At 41.1% G+C, this 26,123-nt stretch overlaps 2 protein-coding genes across 2 annotated transcripts; both read left to right on the top strand.

The window, feature by feature from the left end:
- Positions 1-508: 508 nt before the first annotated feature.
- On the top strand, positions 509-2,087 carry LOC131240143 (endochitinase EP3-like). Its single transcript, XM_058238215.1, has 2 exons — positions 509-854; positions 1,582-2,087. Exons 1-2 carry the CDS (start codon positions 536-538, stop codon positions 1,986-1,988), a joined length of 726 nt encoding a protein of 241 aa, XP_058094198.1. The 5' UTR covers positions 509-535; the 3' UTR covers positions 1,989-2,087.
- Positions 2,088-4,641: 2,554 nt separating this feature from the next.
- Positions 4,642-25,656, top strand: LOC131238963 (chitinase 6-like). The gene is made up of 5 exons (XM_058236538.1): positions 4,642-4,760; positions 9,514-9,642; positions 9,784-10,003; positions 23,614-23,743; positions 25,265-25,656. The coding sequence occupies exons 1-5, from the start codon at positions 4,642-4,644 to the stop codon at positions 25,654-25,656; spliced, it is 990 nt and encodes a 329-aa protein (XP_058092521.1).
- Positions 25,657-26,123: the final 467 nt, after the last annotated feature.

Consider the following 26,123-nt stretch of genomic DNA (forward strand, 5'->3'; position numbering starts at 1 on the left):
ATCTCAACTGGACCACACCACAGGAAAAAATTGGATATCTACCATTAAAATCCTCCTAAGACTCACTCTACTGTTTATTTGACATCCAATCTGCTGATTAGGTCATACAGACACAGATGAAGGAAAAAAAAAAAAAAAAAAAGAAAGAAAGATGATCCAAAACTTTTATGATCCCAAAGAGTTCTTAATGGTCGACATTCATTCAACACTATTTCATCTAATGTGGTCCTCTTGAGATTTTCATATAACTCATTTTTGGTCTAATACGATAAAATGATCTAGAAAAATAGATGGACGGCATGGATGAAACACTTACATCATGGTGGGCCCACAGAGCACCGATCATCAGCCATTGGCTGGTGGCAGGAGTAGCCAATCCGTTTCCAATTTATACACGTCAAATAAAAGTCCTGCAAGCGTATCGTGCACGACTAATGTCTTGACTATTCAAACAACAAACGACTGTTGCATTTATAAATAGGGCACACTTGCACAAGGCCCACAGCACATAACCTTCTTTTATTTTCATTTACATATGATATCTGTGGGCCCACTTAAAAAAATGGCACCCTTCGGTAGGAAGAACTTACTGGGTATCATCTTGGCCGGAATTCTCGCCGGCTTTCTGCCGGAATTAATCTCCGCTCAGAATTCCGTCGCTGACACCGTGACGCAGGCGTTCTTCGACGGGATCATCAATCAGGGCACCGGCAACTGCCCTGGCAAGAGCTTCTACACTCGTGCAGCGTTCATCGACGCCGTCGGATCGTATCCTGAATTTGGCACGGGGACATCGGACGACTCCAAGCGCGAGATTGCTGCGTTCTTCGCACATGTCACCCATGAGACCGGATGTAAGTCATCCACGCTGCGCATTATTTTATCTTGAAATTCGATACGATGGAATGATCCTAGCCGTTGGATCAGTGCATTTTTTTCTGGAAAATGTTGATGGTTACATGCAATTTTTGACTGTCCATTTCCAGGCTATTGATTGGGCGATTGTTATCGTGGACACGGATTGCCTGCGACACAGAAGCTAGGTGGGGTCCACCCCACCCGTCCATCCGTTTGCCAGATCATTATAGTTCATTAAGCCAATAATAAGGCAGATCCAAAACTCAAGTGGGCAGCACGACAGGAAAAAGTGCAAGGAAATGCCTACCGTTGAAACCTCCCTAGGCTCTACCATGATGTTTTTATTCCATCCAAATCGTTCATAAGGTCATTGCTACTGAGATGAACTGAAAACACAAAAATATTATCCTGATCCAAAAGTACCGTGGCCTACGAATCTTTTGACGGTGGATTTTCAATCCTTACTATTTCTTGTTTTTGCGGCCCACTTGAATTTTATATCTATCTCCATTTTAGTCCTCATGCCCTAACGTGATCCGGCAAAACGGATGAACGGGATGGTTTTCTCACAAACATCGCGGTGGACCCCACCTTGCTTCGGTGTCGCAGGCAATTCGCGTCCAATTCAAGCAGGGACCAGCTAGCCCGTGCATGCACGTGGAGTTGCCATTTTAGCATGTGTGAAAAGACTAAAATGCCCTTAAATCTTGTTTGTTTTTACAGTTCTTTGCAAAATAGAAGAGGATGATGGTGCATCGAAGGACTACTGCGACGAGACAAACACTCAGTATCCGTGCGTCGCTGGCAAGGCCTACTACGGCCGTGGACCGATTCAACTGTCGTGGAACTACAACTACGGGGCTGCTGGAAACAGCATCGGATTCGACGGTCTAAATGCTCCAGAAACTGTGGCCACAGATGTGACGGTGTCGTTCAAGTCAGCCTTGTGGTTCTGGATGACCAATGTCCACTCCGTCATTGGCCAAGGCTTTGGTGCTACGATTAGAGCGATTAACGGTGATATCGAGTGCGATGGCAAGAGGCCCGATCTTGTGAATGCACGAGTTGGGTACTACACAAACTACTGTAACCAGTTTGGTGTGTCACCAGGCGACAATCTCACTTGCTAGAGACCGTTGTTTCCTCGTTTCAATTTCTAGATTGCTCGATGCATAGCGTACGAATAAATAAAAACGCGGGCTATGTCCCGTGGATATCAGTTGTAACAATTTCCGATATGCAGTAAATAAAGCAGCCGCATCTTGAGTACCAGTGATTTTCGCAAATTTATCGCGATATTTTCAAAATCTCGGAAATTTTGAAGATATTGATATTGGGTCAAAAAATAGTAAAAAGCTTAATGATTTGATATATAAACATATATTTAAATTGTAAATTTATTTATTAATGTAAAATAAATATTTTGAAATATTTTTACTTTAGGTGGGATTTGCATAATATCCCCAGAAATCCTCAAAAATTAAAAATCTCCTGGGAAATTTCCGAGAACGAGATTTGTCAGTGTGGTCTTGACTGAATGAGCTGTCTTTGGGCTCGAGAATAATGGGTCTTTTCTCCAAGCTATCCCTCCATTTTGGATCATTATTTTAAGGCATTACTACAAAAATGAGGGAGATCCAAGAATCAGAGGGACTCCACCACGTGAAAACAGTAGCAATTGAACGGCTACCATTAAAAGCTTCGTAGGGCCCACTGTAACGTTTATTTGCCATCCAACCTGTTGATTATATAGGTCACAGACCTAGAAGTAGGGCAAACATAAATTTCAGCTTGATCCAACACTTTTATAGCCCCAGGGAGTTTTTAATTAATGATGGGCATTCAATCAGCTCCACCCGAGATTTTTATCCGCCTCAGTTTTGGGCTCTGTAGACACACCCATGGAGTCTCCACCGTGTTCATGCAAAGATGGTGGCCTCTCTACCATTTGCTATTTTTGTTTTTATTTTCCTTTTCAAAATGTCAATCATTTATCAAAATCTCGATTTTATTTTCGAACTTTATTTTCTAAAATCTAGATATTTAATAAAATACTGTAGAGTGGACTTTTTCATGTGATATTGCAAAGCATTTAAATATCAGTTTTAAAGCTAAAATTTTAATAATAATTTCCACTCAATGGATATAAAAAAAAAAAGCAATAATAATCTGAAATACAAATAAATACAATTAAACCACTGAAATTCTATTAAAAAAACACTTCTTAGATTACAATGAAGTACAAAATTTCACTAAATTCTATATAATAAAAAAAATTATATATAAGAGGTTGGGGCAAAAGTGAATTTACGACAAACCACGATCCATTGCAAAACAAATAAAATCTGTCACTAAATGTTTTTAACTTGGTTTTTGGGTGGTACTTCGCGACAAACCAAAATCCATCACAAAATCTTAATTTGCAACGGACAAAATCTGTCGAAAATCTCATTTTAGCGACAGACTAAGTCCATCATTAAATCCCGCCACACAAGCCACCATAATTTCCATTAAGATGTGTGCAACAGACATTTTCCTTTAGAGATGGAGGATGTCCATCACAAAATCCGTCACAAATTCACGATTTTAACGTAATGACATTCAAGGAATTTCACGGTGTAATCAAGTTCAGCATAAGTGCAATGGCGTTAATGAATTGACATAAGATAACGAATCTGTATATTTTGATTGAGAGCACAGTTATAAGTGAGGCCGCTAATACCTCGCCCGCAAAATTCGACACAGATGACACTCATCTACGGCATTTGCGACTAGGGCATATGAGCAAGAGGGGCATGATGGAACTCCATAAATAAAAAATGTTGAATAGAGTTAAGGCATACAAGCTGAATTTCTATGAGCATTGCATATATGGGAAACAGTGCAGAGTAAGGTTCGATATTTATACACATATTAGCAGCGGGATGCTCGATTACATATATTTCAATGTCTTAAGGCCAATGATGGCATCGTCTAAGGGAGGAACATAATACTTCGTGAGCTTTATAAATGATTACTCGATGAAAGTTTAGGTCTACTTCTTAAAGTATAAGTTTGAGCTGTTCGCTAAATTTAGGGAATGGAAGGTAGAAGTTAAGAAGCAAATTGAGAGATTAGTTAAGTGTCTCAGGTCAAATAACGGTACAGAGTACAGTGAGGCAGAATGAATAGAACTTTATTGGAGAACGAGGTGGTATAGAAGATGAACAAAACTCTATTGGAGAGGGTGAGAAGTATGCGGTTACATGCGGGACCAACTAAAAGCTTTTGGGCTAAAGCAGTTAACATGGCATGCTTTATTGTGAATCGATCGGTCACCATCTACAGTGCCGGACTTCAAAGTTGTGGAGAAAGTCTGGATAGGTAAGGATGTTGATTACTCAAGGTTGAAAATCTTTTGGTGTCCAACATACATTCATATAGAGTGGAAACAGGGCGAATTTGAATCTCAAATCTAGAAAGTATATCTTTATCAGGTATAAGAAAGGCGTTAAGGGTTACAAGCTTTGGAATACGATTTCGTAGAAGGTGATCATTAGTAGAAATGTCATCTTCGATGATGCATCATGTTGAAGGCCAACAAGGATACTATAGAGATGTCAGAAACACATAGTGAGGCAGTGAAATTGTTGGTGTAAGTGGAGTCGTTAAGCCAGTTATTGAAGTTGAAATTCAATAAGAGAAAGAAACTAAACAAAACAATCAGCAAGATACACAAGAGAGTATAGCCAGGAATAGGTTGAGACGAACCTTAGTGCCTCGGTTAGATATGGGTTCGAGGACATGGTTACTTTCATATTGTTCATAGGAAGTGGAGATCCCTCCACCTTTCAAAAGGTTAAGTATGGAAATGATGATGACAAGTGGATGTTGGCCATGGCAAATGAGATGGAATCTCTACTGTAACGCCCTGACTTTTCAGGACCCGAGTATATGACCCATGTCCCAAAAACCTAAGTGTTAGCTTTAAAGGATGGTCAAATTCGAGTGTACATTTTTTTTCTTCATCAGAGTAAACAAATGAGCGTAGTGTGGACAAATCAACATAAAGGAAAATTTCATTATCATTCAAATTTACAAGAAGCTGCCCATAATGACTTATACAAACCAATGTCTCTAAATTTAACAAGTACAAAATTTACAAGAATTTTGGTACATTAAGAATAGCGGAAAGCATATAAATATAAGCCGCAAGATCATGTAGCTTCTCCAGGTAAATACAGCCATGCATCCCTGACGATCGTACCCTGCTCCCCATCAAGTCTAAACATACATATCACTAAAGCCACCTGTACTACCTGTATGATTGTATATTTGATGGATGAGTGGCCAACTCAATGTGAATTCCCCTCAAGATTACACACTGTCACATTAGGTAAGAAATAGTATAAAACATTCAGACAGCCAAAACAGAGTAAATGCAGTCTTATTAGATGTATGGATGCATGAATGCAATCATCGACCCGGGTAAATCATCCGGACGGTCGGTGCCCCAGGAAAAACATCCAGACAGGCAATGGGGTCTTCACCCATGGATGTGACTGGTCATCAGCGCAACACGTGGCGTAATCGTATGGGCATGAGTGATCCAAGTCATCATCATAAATCGATCGGCTGGTCATTAGCGCAACACGTGGCGTAATCGTATGGGCTTAATGATCCAACCCGTCGTAGTATGTCATGCATGCATGATTAGCCAAGTCATTATTAGTCCATTTACAACCAGCCAATTTAGATAAGCTCAAAGGTCACTACGGGGAGCACATGGCCCAGCGTAGGCCGACAGCTCGGGCATAGTGTCCCATTACCACCATCCCCGGCTCATGAGGGTACCACCTTAGGATATTTAATGGAAACCCGTCGACTAGTGGCCAATCATATTACAGTATATGGGGCTTACCATCGCATGGTTGCACGTATAAAACATCGAACCCATATAGAAAAAATACCAGAACAAAGCCACATAGGGTGATATCAAACAAGCCACGTAGGGCAATTTTCAAAATAGGCCTCATAGGGCGAGTATCAAAACCATGTGATAAAAGACCATCCTTGAAAACCATTGGACACAACAACCCTGGATGGTAGGCCTACATCAATGATCCATTTAGACCACTACTCAATAACCACTAAGTCGAAGGTCCATTTTAATCACAACTAGTCGGGTTACATCCCAAGTATGGGTGTACATTTATAGGTGGGGGTTTCCCACTAATGTACCAGTTTAAAGTCCATAAGCAATACACAAATAATCCACAAGCATGAACAAATATACAGGATGAACATTAAGCAGGCAATATAGCAATTCAATTTCCACCAGCTAACACATGCGATTATAAGAGAGAGATATCAATTATAGTTTTTAATAAAAACTATAACTTAAGCTAATGAGAAGATGGAAAGCTCAAGGGGAAGAATCATCACCTTATACTTTGAATCGCCTTCTAGTGTCGCTAAATAATTGCACCCTTAGAATCGTATCCTATCATAAATCATGAACTTGTACAATTAAATCCAAGTTCTACGTAATACCTAGGTTTAAGATCATGGCCTAGGGTTTGAATTATTTACCTTAGGGTTCTTAATGTAAAATTTAGATTTTCATCGTAGGGTTTAACCTTAAATTTAGATTCTAGGATTTGAACTCTACTTAGTGTATTAATTAAAATTAGATTTTAATAATTACAAGATTACTATTAGCGTTAGTGTTATAATTTATATCGGCTAATATGTTAATAATGATAGTTCATAAGTCTATATTTAAATATAGCGTCATTAAGTTCTACACATAGATCTAAACCTAACACACCATGTACGTTTAAAGTATTGACATAGTCTAAGATTTTATTCTAGAGTTTAGGTCTAGGCTAGATTTTTAGGTTTTGTTTATAGGATTTGAACTCTTATCTTGTATGGTCATGGATGATATTATCAAAGGGAATAATAAGATTAATCAAATAAATTGGTTGTTAATTTAAGAATATTAACCATGGCTACTATTATATTAAATTACCTAACAATAACCCACGGTGGATCATATTGCTAATAATTCCAAAACAAATAGTAATATTGACAATATCCTTAACATTTAGCCAATGTGGCACTAATAGTCATCCTGATGAAAATAAATAGCATGCTCTAGAGTTAATAATAATATTTTAAGAATGACAAGGTAAAATATTAACATTTTAATAATGAAGATTTTTATATGAATCAACTATTACCCATATGAATAATCTTCTAATGGTGAATCGTATTTTAATAAAAAAAAATGGTAATAACAATAGCAATGATAATTAAAATAACTTAAATCTAGACAGAAAGATGTGGGCTCACCTAGTCGACTCAGTTCGAGTCGAGTTGACTCGGCTCAATAAGCCCACCGCCCCTACATTCTCCCTCTACTTCTTCTCTTTCCTTCCTACTAGAGCCCAGTTAGACCTAGGCCAGTCCCATGGTCAACTCGTCCCAGCTGACTCAGCGAGTCAGCCATAGCTCAGAGCCAAACTCTCTCTTACTTCCCATTTCTTCCTATTACACACGTCCAACACCTGGACTCAGCAAAACTCGACCCAAATGGCACGCATTCAGCCTCCATCTCTCAGCCCTGGTCGTGAGTCGTCAGCTGAGTCAACTCAGTGACGAGCTGCATGCCTTGGACCCAACTCGAGTTCGGGCCCAACTCGAGTGGCAACAAACTCATCTCACCCCCGCTCTTTCTCTCCTATTGCAATGACCAGCAATGCCCATATTCAGACAAAAGTTTAGCTGGACAACGTTGGCAGCAACTCAGCCCATTTGGAGTGAGACCGAATCACGAATCCCAACCCGACAGTTAGGTGCGGTGCAACAGCCACACCACCTTCTCTCCCTCATTCTTCTTTCTTTCATTTTCTTCCTTTCTTTTCCTCCCATCTCTGGCCAGGGAGAGCTCCAACCTGACCAGAAATCGCCCCAAACCGGTGTGATTTGGTGGCTCGAACGGAGAAGGAGGTGACGGCTCCAATGGAGGATTTCTTTCTGATGATTCTTTCTCCATTCCGACATCATGGGAGAATTAATAAGGGTGTAATGGAGCTTGGTGGATAGTCGGAGTGGAGCTCTAACAAAGTTTTCTTGGTGGGTTCGAAGATTTGAGGGAAACAGCCAGTTTTTTGTTGTGGCTGCGAAAATGGATGGTGAGTTACTGTTCCTCGATCCTCATGCCCTTTTATGCTCGCCCTAATTCTTCCTGAACCGTCGAATCAACAACAAATGGCTCGGATCTTCTCTGGCCCAAACCGCCTTTAAATACGGTGGGCAAAAACCGAAACTGAACATGGTTTTGTTAGGAAAACCATAAGAAAATGGACGGCTGAGATAGCCCTCCAAGGAACGGTTGAGATGGAAGGAGGCACGGGCACGCGGATTGCCAAGTTGGCCTGCCAAAACAGTTTCCATTTTTTGAGAAGTTTGTGTTTACAGGGCTTGTTTGGGCCAGTTCTCGTGTGCATATAGGTGAACCCAGAAAGTGGAAGTTTCAGCATTTTCGTCAGTGCTAAGGGAAGCACACGATGGACGGTTCCGATCATGAATATGGGTCCCCTCTGGTGGGCCACCGATCATCACAAACGAACTTTCGTCCGTCTACTGTCTCAAACCGAAGAGAGAGAGAGAACCTCTCTCTTTTTGGAAATTACGGGTCAGACCCGCTTTGACCAGGTTGCTAAACTAGTGCACTGCAAGTGCTCCTGCACTGTGTACATGTGCAAGGAAAATGTGGGTCCACCAGTGGATTTGATGAAATCCACACCGTCCATTAGGTTCTAGGGGTTCACTTAGGGCCTTAGACCAAATATGGGGCAGACCCAAGGTCCAGGTGGGCCATACTCTTAGGTTTCACGCCCTAATGGTGGATTCTCATCAATCTAGTGGTCAGATCACTCCGAAATTGAGCGTCGACGGTCAAAAGACCTAAATGGGCCACTTGCAAGCTCACATCGTGCATTGCTAACCAATTTTGTTGTTATTGCCTATTGCTTAAAGTCTCATATAAATTTAATTTTAATATTAATATACCACTTTATACATGTATATAAATAAAATTCCTAATATTAACATGCTTCTACATACATGCTATTAATCACATATACATAATTCATAATATTACATTATAAATTATACATATGAATGAATTGAAGATTATACAATATCATGTTTTAATTAAAATTATATTTGTATTTAATAATGTTGCGAAATTATTATTCCTTATGTTTATTTAATATAATATTATTTTTATAATATTTATATATATTAAATATGTACATATCATTTTAGCATGAAATTTTCAATCTTTACCAAGTACATACACTTCATAGTTTATATATTTAGGTTGCATCATTTATACATTTATATTAAATTAATCTATATTGTAACACTCGAGTATTGTAAAGTACGGGGTATTACATCTACATAGGAATTAGACATGAGAGTTAGTGAAACTTTCAAAATGTCAGAGAATTATAGGGTGCAAGTGTATATTCAAAACGAATGAAGCACTAATGGAAAAATATGGTAAAAGGTTCAAGGCAGACTTGTAAAAAAATGGTGCTCGTAGAGAGAAGGAGTAGATTATAATGAAGTTTTCTCTTTGATTGTGAAACATACGTCAACCAGGGTGCTAGTGGCTATGATAGCAGAATTTAATTTAAAATTGGAGCAAGCTCGATGTGAAGATGATATTCCTTCATGGGAACTTAGAGGAAGCTATTTACATGAAGCAAGTAGAATGGTTAAAGGAACTTGGTAATGAAGATCACGTGTAGGCTAAAAAAAGTCATTATATGAGTTAAAGCAGTCTCTAAGGCAGTGGAACAATCTATTCAATTCTTATATGGTAGAGATTGGTCATATCAGATGTGAGTACAATTGCTGCATATATTACAGGGTGCTTGAGGATATGTCCTACATTCTACTGATACTACATGATGATGACATGCTGATTGCTGCGAAGGACAAGAACGGGATACTCTTGCTTAAGTGTATGTTAAGCAAGGAGTTTGATATAAAGGATCTGGGCACTACAAATAAGATCATAGGTACGAAGATTCATAGAGATAGAGAGTCTGAGAAGTTGTGGCTGTCTCAAAGGGGATATGTGCAAAAGGTGCTAAGAAGTTCCACATGAAATGTGCAAGTCAGTTTACATGCCTTTAGTAGGTAACTTTAAGTTGTCAGATAAGTCATGTTCAAGCATAGAAGAGGAAATTTCAGACATGTCATGGTGCCGTATGCGAGTGCAATGGGGAGTGTCATGTATGTGATGGTTTGCATGAAGCAGGATATTTCATAAGTAGTTAGCATGGCCAATAGTGGAGAGTCTAATTTATACTTCTCACCATCTCTAATAAAGTTATATTCATCCTCTCCAACCATAGGATTTCTCAATCAGAAGTCAGGATGTAACACCCCGTACTTTTCAGTACTCAGGTGTTACCATTTAAATCATATTTAGCATAAGCGTATGTGGGAACACACGTAGCTTACATTACATATCATCCTCAGTAAATTTACAATATGTCCATCTTAACCATTTGATTTGGCTATGACGACGTATAATGAACCCTTAAGAGTTAGTTCAATCTTCCTTAGATACCTAATGACCTCTCAACCATCTAAATTTAGGATAGGATAATCCAAATAGTATCCGTAAGGCTTGAAATCAATCTGCCTTTCATCGGGATCATAACATCCAATTTAAGGGTTTGCCATTTGATCACTACATCTAAACCATCATATCACCAATTCAACCGTTGATTTTTCATCCAGGTAGACCCTTAGGACTGTTTCAAGAATTCTCTTTCCTTAAATCAAGCGATTCATCCATTAATTTTAAAGATGGACCATCGCACTTTATTAAAATCGATGCCAATCCTCAAAAGACCTAATTATGAGAATTTGATCACCAAAAAATTTCACATAATGCTCTATTAGAAAATTGAACTGTACCTTGTCAGTTTTGGGACCCAAATCAATAAATCCACTTATCATTAGGTCCATGACTCAATGTGGGAAGATTTGACACCTAATTACACAACTTAGCCACTGAATTGTAAAAGGAACCGTTAGAGTCCGTCCATATTAGCTTGGGAACATTTAGAAACATCGAAGATTAGAACGGGAAATGATCCACTAGTTGGTAACAATTAGTTAGACTCACAAAATCAAATTGTATGGCCCACCTAAGCTTTGGATCTGCCTGATATTTGGTCAAAGACCCTAATTGGGACCTCCAAAGTGAATGGATGGAGTGGATTTAGAAATTACATTATGGTGGACCCCACATAAGAGTTATGTGTGAACCAGGGATGGTGCACCCACTACACATCGAACCAAATATCGGGTCAACCAAACATTGACTCAACAAATGCTAAAAAAAGGAGATATTTCTCTCTTCATTCCTTCTAATTTTAGCCAATGAATGGACAACATCCATGGTTGTGATGTGTGGGCCATCATATTCAACTACACACACGATCTCAACCATCCATTGTCACACCCCGAACTCGGAAACCGGGCTCACAAAATTCCCGATCGCCGAATCCGGCGCCGACAGCCTCCGTAGAACCCCATTTTCGGATCCCGACACCCATTCACCAGGTTCCGATCCTGGGATGCTACAAGGAGGATTTCAAATCATCAGTCTGATTCATAATGAGCATAACAAAAGCATAACCCACAAACAATAACCACAAGAACACCACCACAAAATCCACTATGATCAAAAACTTTTTAGTACAATGCGACAGAAAGGGAAAATACAATGTAACAAAAGAAGCAAAACTCCAGAAGCTCAGCTGCACGCTCCAACTACAGCGAGACTATGGCTGCGACTGCGTCCTGGCGTCACCTGCACGCATCAATCATGCATAAGCTTATAGAAAGCTTAGAGGGTGGTGTAAGTGTGTGCGCAATATAAACGTGCTCAAAATGCAAGGTCAGAGTAATGCAGAAATCATGGTAATGAGCACATGAATGCAATCAGCCGTACCAAGGCTATGCGGTACAAGATATGAATGTTATCGGCCATAATACGGCCATGCGATGCGAGATGCAACTCAAGCATGCCAATCCTCATCATGTATCAGTACAGTTCTCATTCTGGATAATCACCGGGGTTCAATACACTCCAAATGGCACTGTCGCTCTCCTAGCCGCATAGTCCAAGTGAGCGTAAGAAACCTCACTATCCGCCTGGCCAATAGTCTGCCAATACCTATCCGGCACGTCGATAGCGGACCCATTCGCGAGCTGGTCAAACTCAGCCTAGTATTGCCCCCTACCCTCGGGCGAGTAAGGCCACACTCCTTTCCAACCGACCACGACACAGTGGGAGACGCGGCCTCCTGGTATTCGGCCCTCATGCGCTCATATATCCACTCGGTCTCGACGTTGGAGTCATCCTCTGGTACCATCGGGTTTAGGGATTTTCACCCAGGGACGTCTATGGCGCCCGTATGCTAGAACCAAACATTTCCGGTATCCAACCCAGCCATCCACGATGTGTCTATGGAGGCTATGGCCCTGATGTCGCTAGGGCATATGATAACTATAATCACACAAATGCAAGTGTATGAGTCACACTATCAGTCATGCAATAGTCTTGTATGTACCATACACTTATATGGGCAACTCCGCCTATCAGGGAGCCCATAAATAGTCTGCCCCAAGGCATATGCTATGATCGGTCACTCCTCTCATCAGGCATACAGATGATGCGAATGATCATGAATCATGGATCTATACTAAACATGTATAAAGAGATGGGTTCTAGGTATAATGGAGATGGGCCTAGACGGCCTACTTACCACAAGTTTGGGCCTATCAGTGGGCCTTGGGGAGAGCTATAATGCGGACATTTAACCAACATTATCAATGTGGACATCAAACCAACATCGCTCCCAAGGAATGGCCTTCCATGAATCACATATTGTAATGGGCCTTTTGTACATCTAATTGGGCCTTGACCCAAGGACCCAACTACATCAAATGGGCTACATAACATGAGCCCCATATCTATATCAAGGTGGGCCTCAATGGGCCTCATAATATGGGCCTAGTACAAATCAAAGTGGGCCTCAACAAGGACCACTAATGCACGAAGATGGGCCTCCATAATGGGCCTTAATTTATCTCCAAACGGTTGGACTGTTGGATGAAACACATGCATCATGATGGAGCCCACACTAATAAAGGGTGTGGTTTACAATACTTACATAAGTGGGGCCCACCAAAATGCTCATTTTCCACCCAACCTAAGGCTCATTATAATGTTTATTTTTTTCCACCCAACTATTCATAGGGTCATGTGGGCTAGGGTAGAGCCCATTGTATTATTATTTTTATTTTATTTTATTTTATTTTATTTTTATCCAATCTACCCATAAGGTCACGTGGGCCTGGATAGGGCCCACTGTAATGTTTGTTTTCCATACAACCCATGGATAGGTCGTGTGGACGAGGGGCCACTGAAATGTTTATTTTTCATCTACCCTGTTGATCAGGTTGCCCGGGCAGGGAGCCCACCGAAATGTTTATTTGACGTCTAACCTGTTATAGGGCCACCCGAATGGGGGTGGACGTGGGGCCCATCAAAATGTGGTTCACAAATCCAGCCCATCCATTATGTGGGTCCCATATAAATGACGGTACAGACCAAGTTTCAGCAACATCCAAAACTCAGGTAGGCCCCACCAAGTGATCTTATATATTTTGACATGTCTTCACATGATTTTAAATGGTATGGCCCACATGAATTTCGTATAAGGCTGATTTTTTGAATGGCCCACGGCCAGGGAGGTGGGCAATGAATGGACGGTGTGGATGTGCAAAATACACATCATGGTGGGGCCCACGGCTGGACGTGGAACCAGTCCGTCCGTCCGTCCGCCCTCTGGCGTCCTAACAATGGCAGCAGCAGGCGCTGCTGCCTTAGTTTGTTGTTTTTTTTTTTGAAAAAAATCATTTTTTTGCAGAAACTCCTGTGTGGGGCCCGCATCGGATGAATCCACTCCAGCCATCGGATTCCATGGACCAAGACCGATCAAACGAGTCTAATATACGGCCTGTTTTTGACGAATTAAGGGATCTAGGTGGTTTTCAAGGGTGATACCGCTATTTCTTATGGTATGGCCCACCTGAGAATCAGATTACCCTCAAAGTTTGGCTCAACGCCTAAAATGAGCTGGAGAGGAAGATGGACGGATTGGATTGAGCACATACATCAAGGTGGGGCCTACATAGGTGGCCCACCCCAAAAAGGCAACTAACCCCTCTTTTTTTTTGTGTTTGCTGGTACACATCCACGTCAGTGCACACACTTCACTTCCAACGTCCAGCGACCAAACTCCTAATCTCATTGCTATGGTGGGTCCCACGTAGATGTGGCCCACCATCTTATATGTATATAATATATATTATATTATATATATGATACACATTATATTATACATATTTTATATAACATATATGTATATACATACATATATATATATATATATATATATATATATATATATATATAAAGCATTGGGCCATCTAAACAATGGATGGTGTGGATCATCACCTGCAATAGAGTGGGCCACACCGTCTGATGTAGATGGACGGGGTAGATGTAACACATATTGGTGGGATCTACACCATTACAAAGAAAAAAAGGGAGAGAGATAGAGAGAGAGATATTCGGTGAGGTAGAGGAACCCCGCCACTATGGGCCCTCTAGATTAAATCACATACATCCAAATGGGTCCCACCAACAAGTGGGCCCTAAAATTTAAAATAATGACAAATCACCCACCTTATCTTCCTTCTTCTTGGTCTCTTAGACTCCAATGCCCCTTAGCTTCAACTTTGATGGAGGATGATGGACTCTTGATGGTGGGGATGAGAGATGGGAGGGTGTAGATGGATGATGGAAGGTGGACCACACTTGAGAGGGAGAGAAAGCTTGGACGTGAGGGGGGTTGAGTTGCTTGGGAGAGATATGAGAAATGAGAGAGAGAGGGGGGTGATAAGGATGGGTGAGGTGTGATGGGGGATGGTTTGGGTTGAAAAGTTGAAAAAGGGGTATGGTGGATATTGAAAATGGGAAAAAGAGGAGTGGTGAGTGGAAAGAGGGTAGATTCTTTGAAAAAAAGAGGGGATGGGGTGATGTACTTGATGTATGGGATGCATTAAATATTGATTGATGGGACTTATTACGTAGAGATTCCCTCGAAATCCGCAACGCGCGGTGTTTCTTCGGAATAAACGCTGATCGGCATCTTCTTGCCTGGGTATCGGTTCGGTGCGCAAGTTACGGCGTTGGAACCGCGGCGACGACGCGGTCGCTATGATACAATTTTTGGATCAAGCCGACGTCGGTGCGCGGAACCTGGCCTAGGATCGTGCGCAAACACCGGATATGGTGCGAAGGTTGCCGAAATTTGACCGGAAGGACCGCGGAAGCCAACGGAATGGTACGGACTAGGACACGGGTCTTACATCCATCATGTTAAGGAGGAAAATCTGACCAAGACCATCTGGTCCACGTGAATTCAAGCACACAACAGAAGGCGCAAGAGGAGAGTGCGCTCGGTTGGTTTCCGAAAGTAGAAACTTCATTTTTTCCCTTATCCAGAAATTCGAAAACGTCATCTACACCCTTCATTTGGAGTAATCTCAGTTGTGGATTTAGAGTTCGAGCTGTTTTAGGGTTTTTACAGCAAGCAAGGGCGTTACGAAAGGAATCTTTTCCATTTGAGTGATTGTAACAATCCAACCACCTGTATATCTCTGAAAACCTCTAAGAATGCATCTGGGACGTCGGCTTTAGGACATCTCTCACCCATAGTTGCTCGAAATGAGAACTTGTCTGTTATGTCGCTACCCATTGAGAAAATCGAGTCAAGATGGAATATCTCGTCCATCTTAGGTATACGAAGCATCAACCATCGATTAGTGGCCTCCACAATGATCAGTAGACCGATCCACGGCGTTTACACGTGGTGGATCATAGGATTATCCATCCACTTGCATTTCGCCATTAACGAAGGCTTCATCTTCTCCTACTATCCGAAAAATCCTTCTTTGGATGGACCCCATTGCCTGATCTAAGACATTCATCATGTGGCCCATGACTCCAGATATGCATCTAGATGACTAGATTTCAACCATGAGAACAAGATTCGATGAGATCATGTCAAAAACCATCAAATCACATAACTAAACCTGTAACTAATTTCATGGATTAGTTATCTTTTGAACCCTCTAAAATGAGATTAATAGAGCCTATAAAAGGTTACTTTCTAGGGCAACCATTTTCAAAAATGGACAGATCATAAGAGAGAGTGTGCCGCTTTTCTTGCTGTACTAAGTTGAGTCAACTCGGTTCGAGTCAGTACAAGTTGGGTCGAGTTTTATCAAATCCAACTGTTGGACATAAGTTGCGGAAAGAAAGAAGAAAGCAAGGAAAGAGAGGAGGAAGAAGAAGACAGTGAGGAAGAAAGAGAGAGAGAGTCAGACTCAGTTGTGCCGCACCGAGTCTGGATCGAGTTCGGTCTGAGTTGGGTGAGGGCCTGGTCAAGTCTAGACCTTCCCTGGTTGTGAAAGAAGGAGAAAGGGAGCAGGAGACAAAAGAAGAAGAAGGTGGAGAATAGAGAGGGAGAGAGGTTGAATTGCATTGACTCGTTGTCCGAGTCGTTGAGTTGACGACAGAGTGGAGGCTGAGTTCGTGACTCACTGTTTTGACTCAGAAGTACGATCTTAGTTGTGTTGCAATCATGATCAGGTTCCAGATTTGTTGGACGTCCCAAGAGATAGGAGGAAGGAAGAGAAAGGAAGAGATAGAGAGAAGATGAAGAAAGAAGGAGAATGGTTGAGTCAACTCGGTTCTTACTCCAAGTCCAAAGTTGGACAAATCTGAGTTCTCTTAAGCCAGCCCTATGCATCTATCAGTTCGTCATATTCGTGTTACTTGTCGTATGAGGGCTGTGTAGGGATTAAACTAAGTGATTGGGTCGGGTTTGAGTCGACTTGAGTCGAGCCAAGGTAACGTTGTCTTGACTCAGTGAATTGGCTGATTTCAATATTAATTTACAGTCTAACTTCTATGCTATTTGGATGCAACAATAGTAGTTGATCTTAAGAATTCAAGTCCTTGAATGGATGGGATTAATCAAGTCTAGTTCGGAGCTGAGTCAACTCGAATCAGATCAACATCTTTAAGTGACTAAATTGTTAAGACTTTCTTTTAATTTCTCATCAAGATGATCCATAGACAAACAATCTTAGGCTTTATATGGATTTCCTATATGTAGATTTACCTTAATCGAGTTGAGTTGGGTTAAAGATCGAGTCACTTGCAAATTGATCGAGGTGAGTCGATCTCTCAACTTTCTATTTGATTTCGAATTAGCATGTCGACTTATTATGATTTAGTTAGAATTTTGATTTGGTTACAAGAAATCTAATTTCTCCCAACTTTATACTCAAATCCCCCCTCAATTTGGGTACGTTGGAGTTGTAGGAATCCGATTTAACCCTGTGTCACTCTAAGTCAAGGGGTTAGTGACCTTTATACCTCTAATATGGAAATTCAAGTCTAAAACATTTATTTAGATGTGGTTATATTCATGAAACTCAGGATTCCTAAAACTAATCCCTACCCTAGATTGTAGATCAAGTCTTTAAAATTTCACAATCAAAACCTAAATGATTGTCCTAAACAATAGGTCGAATACTCTAATTTTACACAACCAAAACTTTAACATTGATCCTAACAGCTGATAGTTTGTAAAACTTTAAGCTAACCGTATCATTTCATAATTCATCGTATGATTCGTTCCTAAGGGCGCACGTATTTCCTAACAACATTGGTAGGTGATTCGACTCGTAAGATGATGACATTTCTCCTTTAGCTTTCCGCTTTCAAATTAACTTTGGTGATAGTCCCTATTTTAATTTTGACTGATAATTGATATCTCTATTTCATGATCACTTGTGTTAGTTATTAGAATTGATCCTCAAATCATATGCTTAACATTTATCTTGTGTAAACACTTTTATATTACACATGGATATCCTCCTAATTGTGTATTGGTTATGAATCTTGAATTGCTACATTTATTAGTGAAAGACTCCACTTATATATGTACATCTAGACTTAGGATGTAACCTGATTGATTGTGATTATAATGGACCCTTAACCTAGTGGCTATTATTTCCTAATGGATTAAACGAAATTTTTTTATGGACTTATCATCTTGTGGATCGTTGTGCCTATGCAAATTTTGGCGATAATCCTTTTTTATCGCATCCTTGAATGGACTAATTGCCCTATGTGGCTTCGATTGAGTATTTGCCTTATGTTGCTTGATTAAATATTTGCCCTTTGTGGCTTTGATGGAATATTTACCCCATGTGACTTGATGAATTATTTTTGTATAACCTTGTGATGGTAAGTTTCACTTGTTAAACTATGGTTGGCCACTAGTTGAGGAGGTTATCATCAAACATTATAGTGTTAAAGTCTCATAAGCCAAGGATGGTGGTATGGGACACTATACATGAGTTGTTGGCTTATGTTAGGTGACAAGCCCTCCATAGTGACCTTTAAACTTTCTTAAAATGATTGTTTATAATTTGAATAATAATGGTTGGGTTAATCATACATTTCATGGTATGCGAACTTTTGTGGGTGTCTAGTTTTCCTTTGGGCATACCATAGAGTACTTTTTCGGGAGACTAATTTGCCTTGGGTATCCTCATTGCATAGTCTTTTTCAAGTGGTTAGTTCTCCTTAGGGTGTACCTTTGAGTACTTTTTTCGAGTGGTTAGTTCTCCTTGAGTGACTTCTTTCTAACTGGATATGCACCCCCAAGTCTGTGAGTATGTGCATGTACTTATACATTTAAACAAGATTTCTCAAATGTTTCATACGATGTGAACTGCTATGTTTGCTTGTTTTAACTACACTTAACTAATGCAGCAATATGTAATCCTGATAGGAATTCACACTGAACTGGTGACCCATCCTTTGAATATATAACCGTACATGTGGCACGGGTGATTTTAATAATATTCATATTTATACTGATGAGGAGCAGGGTATAAATATCAGGGATGCATGGCGGTGTCTACTCAAGAGAAGCTGCACGATCTTGTAGCTCAAGCCTAGTCGCATTTTATTCTGTTCCATACATTAAATTATTTATTTCTTATATTTGTTACTATTGAGACATTGGTTTGTACAAGCCTTCAGACAACCACTTGAATATTTGGATATGCATATTTATACTTCCATTTATGCTTGATTTGTTTTTCTTCCACTATACTACTAACTCTGAAAAGAAAATAAAATTAAAAAATATGTGAAATTTGGGCTATCTTTAAAGGTTAATACTCGTGTTTTCGGAAAACGAGTACTAAACTCGGGTTTCAAGAACCGGGGCATTACATAAAAGCAAAGCAGGACTCTGTTGGTTCGGCTGAATGTAAGTTTGGACCGACCGACAGATGAGTTTAGTTCGATCGACAGATGCCAACTCAGTTACGTAGTTTTACATAAGTCAACCTATTTAAATATTGATTCTATTATAGCTTGTGAGAACGAGTGTTTTTTGTCATGAGGAGAGGGTTTTGTATGGTGAGAGGGTTTTTTACTCTTATAAAGGCTTGGAAAATGGAGTTTTTTTTAGGGGTAGGGATTTTCATAGGGTTGTGCATTACAAGGGAAGATTGGGTTGCTTTTGTAATCGAAGAAGGGGAGTGGTGTAACTCAAAAGTTTCAATTATAAGGGAGATCTTTGTCGCTTTGTAATGTGGTTTTTTTTCTGTAAGGGGTTTTCACGTAAAATCGTTTATTTGTGATTGCTTGAATATTGGTTTATTTTAGTTTGATTATTCTATCTTCGTTGAACGTGCTTCCACAAAGCTTAGGAGCACAAGATTGCAAGATTGATAATGATATTAGATCTGAATTTCTAATATCTAAGGTTGATCCGGGTTTGTTGTGAGCTTGAAATTATAATAGATTGGTATTAGAACTGAGCCAGGAATCTCAACACTGCCAAAGTTAGACTAAATGCAGGAATCATCAGTCACATGCTGATGTAGTTTTCTTTGAAAAAAATTCGGAAAGTTTCATCTTATGAAAGATTTCATGATTTTGGGAGAAATTTTCTTTTTTTCTTTTTGGGGAAGAAGTATACATTTAGAAAATATTTAAAAGAATTTGTAATCATTGCACTACTACAGTGCATTTTGACAGTAATTTGACATAAAAGGATAAGGTAAAATTTTCATAGTAGAAAATATGAACCATTTGAGTAAATGGTGTTTTAAGTAAATGGGTCCAGATGAGGCCCTACCCAACTTGACTTGCCAATATAGCTCGACAATAGGCTGGGATAGATTGCCTTGACCTCACCCAGCTGAGAACCTGAAACAAATTAGTGGATGAGAAGTATAGATACATACACATTTATGTTTTTATGGATCCACTAATTGGCTGGGTGCTGGTTTGCTTATAGCCCATATTCCATTCGTAAACTCAAGTGTGGTCATGTTGGGTCGGTCAAGCTCAACTTGATTACAGTAAATGGATTAAGTCGGGTCAAGCCTCACGCAAATGGGTCATAGGTTAGGTTCATGTCAAAATACTTCGCCCATGTTCTAAGATAAGGCAGACCAGATAGGACCCACCCCTAACAAACACATTGTGATGGTCGGTACCTGCGCACAATTAAACCATTTAGATTGTGGGCTAGCTTCACTAGAGATGTGTTATAACTCAAAAGTCACACTCAGCTTGTGTGACTGTTACTGGCCTTTTAAAATCTGAATAGTCTAATGAGCACAGTTTTTAACTTATACTCCACGTATAAATGAGTGTAGGGTGTAAATGGTTCAGGTTGAAATGATTTCTACATCCTAACATGAGGTGGGTGAACCATCTCACCATTTTGTGGCACGGTTCTTTAGTAGTACGGTGAGGGGAGGCTACATTCAAAGAACTTTCGAGTGGTAAGCAGCCTTTTACAGATGAAATCTAAATTGTTAAACCGTCAACAACAACCACATATTGTCGTCACTAAAATATCCATACGTTTGCTTGGACATGCTTTCCCATGTCTTTTGAATATCCAAAAACCTCTGCTAGTGGGAAAACTAACTGCAGGGTTGATTTGGGTCCAACCCAGACTGTAATGGTCAGGTGTGGGCAGAAGTATAGACCCAATTGTGAAATGGGTCAGGTGTAAGACTTCCATTGACTTGGCCCAACCCATTTCAACCCGAATCATTTGCACCCTACACTCCTTTATGCTGTGGCTTTAGTGGTAAATGGCCTGATTTTAGGCCCAAAATATCTAAAAACTCTATTCCAACTAGAGTTGTACACAAGCCAAACTTGGCCCAGCTCAGCTCAGTTCAGCTCGGTCCTTGTGTTTAACTGGCCAGCTTGGCTAGGCTCAGTCAGCAGCTCAGGCCAACTCAAGCCGAGTTTGAGCCGGGCTTGAGCTCGATCTTTCGAGCCTAGTTCGAGTTGCGAACTAATGAGCAGAGTTCGAGTTCAGATTTTATGATTTTTAATGTGTGTGTGTGTGTGTGTGTGTGTGTTTGTGTATGGGAAAAGGTACTATGCGCTCGACCTCACGATAAGCTCCCATGAGGTCGAGCTGTGTGGGCCCCACCGGGATGCGTGTCGACCATCAACACCGTGCATTTGATGGGTCCCATTTAAATTATGGGATATCCCAAAAATCAGCCATATATGGAACTAAGGTGGGCCATACCATCTAAAATCATGTGAAAACACCATTAAAACATATAAAAGCACTTGGTGGGGCCCACCTGAAATTTACATGCGTCTGAAACTTGGTCTGAACCCTCATCCAAGTGGGACACACATAATGGATGGGCTAGATTTGCAAACCACATCTCGGTGGGCCCAAAAAATGATTATGAATGTTTTAATGGTGCACGGCCCCTCTCCACTTCTGTATGTGGTGTGGCCCACACAGCTCGACCTCATGGGACGGACTCGTGAGGTCGAGCGCATAGTACCTTTTCCCTATATATATATATATATATATAGGGAAAAGGTACTATGCGCTTGGCCTCACGATAAGCTCCCCTGAGGTCGAGCTGTGTGGGCCCCACCGTGATGCGTGTCGACCATCAACACCGTGCATTTGATGGTTCCCCTCTAAATTATGAGATATCCCAAAAATCAGCCGTATACAAAACTCAGGTGGGCCATACCATCTAAAATCATGTGAAGACACCTTTAAAACATATAAAAGCACTTGGTGGGGCCCACCTGAGTTTTAAATGCTGCTAAAACTTGGTCTGAACCTTCATCCAAGTGGGACACACATAATGGATGGGCTGGATTTGTAAACCACATCTTGGTGGGCCCAAAAAATGATTATGAATGTTTTAATGGTGCACGGCCCCTCCCCACTTCTGTATGTGGTGTGGCCCACACAAGTCACGGATTGACTTGATTTTTGAGACCTAGGACCACAATGGAATGGTGCATCTAACTGATGGGGTAGATGTTCGAAACGCATCACGGTGGGGCCCACACAGCTCGACCTCATGGGACGGTCTTGTCAACTCGAGCGCGTAGTACCTTTTCCCTATATATATATAGAGAGAGAGAGAGAGTCATGCTCCCCTGCGCACCTATGCATGTGCGCACCTTTGCACACGTGTCATGGGTGTCTAATCTGAACGGTCCATGTGATGCGGAATTCCATGAAACCTCATATGACAAATTTTCACCCTGATTTAAAATTCTGTTGGGCCATAGCAAAGAGAAATGCAAATCAAGGGAGGAAAATGTTTTCATTTTTCATGGGCCATCAAAGTTGTAGATCAAAGTAAAACTTGGGGACGGGGGGTTTCACGAGGTGCTGCTTCACATGAACGGTTCAGATTTTGGATCTACATCACGTAGGATGGGTTCTCAAAAAAGTTTATACGTGGAAGGTACGAATTAGTTCGCAGGTCAACGTTTCCGTGTGTGTGTATATATGGGAAAAGGTACCTCACGAGTCCAACCCATGAGGTCGAGCTGTGTGGGCCCCACCGTGATGTTTTACTACCATCTAACCCATCAGTCAGATGCACCATTCCATCGTGGGCCTAGGTCTCAAAAATCAAGTCAATCCATGACTTTTGTGGGCCACACCACATACAGAAGTGGGGAGGGGCCGTGCACCATTAAAACATTCATAATCAGTTTTTTGGGCCCACAGAGATGTTTTTTGCAAATCCAACCCATCCATTATGTGTGTCCCACTTGAATGAGGGTTCAGACCAAGTTTCAGCAGAATTCAAAACTCAAGTGGGCCCCACCAAGTGCTTTTATATGTTTTAACGGTGTTTCACATGATTTTAGATGGTATGGCCCACCTGAGTTCCATATAGGGCTGATTTTTGGGATATCCCAGAATTTAGAGGGTACTCATCAAATGCACGGTGTTGATGGTCGACACGCATCACGGTGGGGTCCACACAGTTCGACCTCACGGAAGCTTGTCGTGAGGTCGAGCGCATAGTACCTTTTCCCTCTCTCTCTCTCTCTCTCTCTCTCTCTCTCTCTCTCTCTCTCTCTCTCTCTCTCTCTCTCTCTCTCTCTCTCTCTATATATATATATATATATATATGAATCCGATCCGAGTCAAATTAAGCACGGACTCAACTTGAAATTTACAAAATATTTATATCAAGAGCTTCTACACTCGTGCAGCATTCGTCAATGCCGTCGGATCTTATCCTGGATTTGGCACGACCGGGACATCGGACGACTCTAAGCGCGAGATCGCTGCGTTCTTCGCACACATCACCCTTGAAACCGGATGTAAGTCATGCACGCTGCGCAACTATTTTATCTTGAAAATGGATCTGATTGAATGATCCTAGCCGTTGGATCAGTGCATTGTTGCTGTCAAATGTAGATAGTTACATCCGACTTTTGACTGTCCATTTCCAGGCTCTTGATTGGACGTTTGAGAGCGGATTTTGGGTCATGGGCAATCGTAAGTGGAATGCACCTAGTGGGCCATCAAGATCAGTACAAGAGGATTCGGATACGGTAGCGAACCCATCGACGCTCATTCAACACTGTTTCCTATAATGTTGTCCGCTTTAGATTGAGATTTACCTCATTTTTGGTCTCATACCATAAAATGATTTGCAAAAATAGATAGACGGCATGGATGAAACACTTACATCATGGCGGGCCCACAGAGCTCCGACCATCAGCCATTGGCTGGTGGCAGGGGGAGTAACCAATCCGTTTCCCTTCAGTACCGAGATCTCGCCATCTCGGTACGGGTCGGTGCGGGAAAAGCTTTGTTGACCACACCATGATTTATGTCTCTTGGACGCGGTTTGGTTAGTTACGCTGCCACCAGCCAGGTGGTTAGTGGCTGGTGCTACGTGGACCCCATCATGATGTATGTGTTTTATCCACGCTGTCCATCCATTTTGAAAGATAATTTTAGGCTTCATTCTAAAAATGAGTTAGATATAAATCTCAGGTGGTCCGCACCATTGGAAAGCAGTTGTGATTGAACGTTCACCATTTAAAACCTCCTAGGGCCCATTGTAATGGTTATTTGACTTCTAACCGGTTGATTAGGTCATACAGACTTAGATGAAGGGAAAAAATATATATCAGCTTGATACTAAACTTTCATGGCCCCCAAGAAGTTTTTAACGGTGGACGTTCAATCAACACTGTGCGGTCCACTTGAGATTTAGATGAACCTAAATTTTGGGATCATACCATAAAATGATACGAAAGAATGGGTGGACGTCATGAATGAAACACACATCATGGTGGGGGCCACAGATCACCGACCACTGGCCATTGGCTAGTGGCATAGTGAGTAGCCGATCCGTTTCCATGTATTTTATCCACGCCATCCATCCATTTTTATAGTTCATTTTAGGGCTTGAATCCAAAAAGGAGGCAGATCCAATTCTCAGGTGAACCACACCACAGGAAACAGTGGTGATTGAACACCCACCATTTAAAAAATCCTAGGGTCCAATCTAATTTTTATTTTCCATCCAACCTCTTAATTAGGTCTGTGTTAAGGTAAAACACAAATATCAGCCTGATCTAAGACTTTTGTGCCACCACCCCAAGAAGTTTTTAACGGTGGCCGTTCAATCACCACTGCCTCCTGTTGTGTGGTCCACCTTAAATTTTGATCTACTTTATTTTTGGGATAATGCCCTAAAATAATCTGGTAAGATTGATAGACGGCATGGACAAAACAAGTACATCATCGTTGCCACAGCACCGGTAGAGAGGTTACCGTTTAAGAATGTGAAAAGACTAAAATACTCTTACATCTTGTTTTATTTACAGTTCTTTGCAAAATAGGAGAAGAGGGTGGTGCATCGAGGGACTGCTGCGACGAAACAAACACTCAGGCCTACTACGGGCGTGGTCCGATCCAACTCTCCTGGAACTACAACTACGGTGCCGCTGGAAAAAGTATTGGATTCGACGGTCTAAATGCTCCGGAAACCGTAGCCAGAGACGTGACAGTGTCTTTCAAGACGGCCTTGTGGTACTGGACGAACAATGTCCACCACATCATAACTTCAGGCCGAGGCTTTGGGGCTACCATTAGAGCGATCAACGGTGCGATCGAGTGCGATGGGAAGCGTCCCGATCTAGTGAAAGCACGCGTGACCTACTACAGAAACTACTGTAGCCAGTTGGGTGTGTCACCAGGTGACAATCTCACTTGCTAAAAACGCTTCTATCTCTATTCCTATCTATGGCTTTTAAATAAGAAAGAGTCCAGCTACAGTTCCATACATATCAGTTGTGACAGCGTCCGATCCCTCTTACCAGTAAATAAATAAAGGAGCGGCATTTCATTTCATCTTAACCTTTCACTTGGACCCTTCCCATCTACATGGTAGCACACGTGCCAATATGGTAAATGGGTGCAAGATCGAAGCTGCTCATTGTATGGGCCATACTGTTTAAATCTTTTGGTCTTGGAACCAGGCAGGTTCACTCCTGATGTAGGTTACAGTGTACGAAACAAATGGATGGATGTGGATTATCAATCGCAGAAAGATCCTGAAAGTGGATTGTGTATTGAGTATAGTACGCTGTGAACTCTGTGAAGCCTACAGTGATGTGTGTATCTTATCAACACCGTCCATCCATTTTATCAGCTTCTTTTAAGGCATGAGCCCAATTGATGGAT

The sequence above is a fragment of the Magnolia sinica genome, chromosome 3 (assembly GCF_029962835.1).
Source record: "Magnolia sinica isolate HGM2019 chromosome 3, MsV1, whole genome shotgun sequence".
NCBI lineage: Eukaryota > Viridiplantae > Streptophyta > Magnoliopsida > Magnoliales > Magnoliaceae > Magnolia > Magnolia sinica.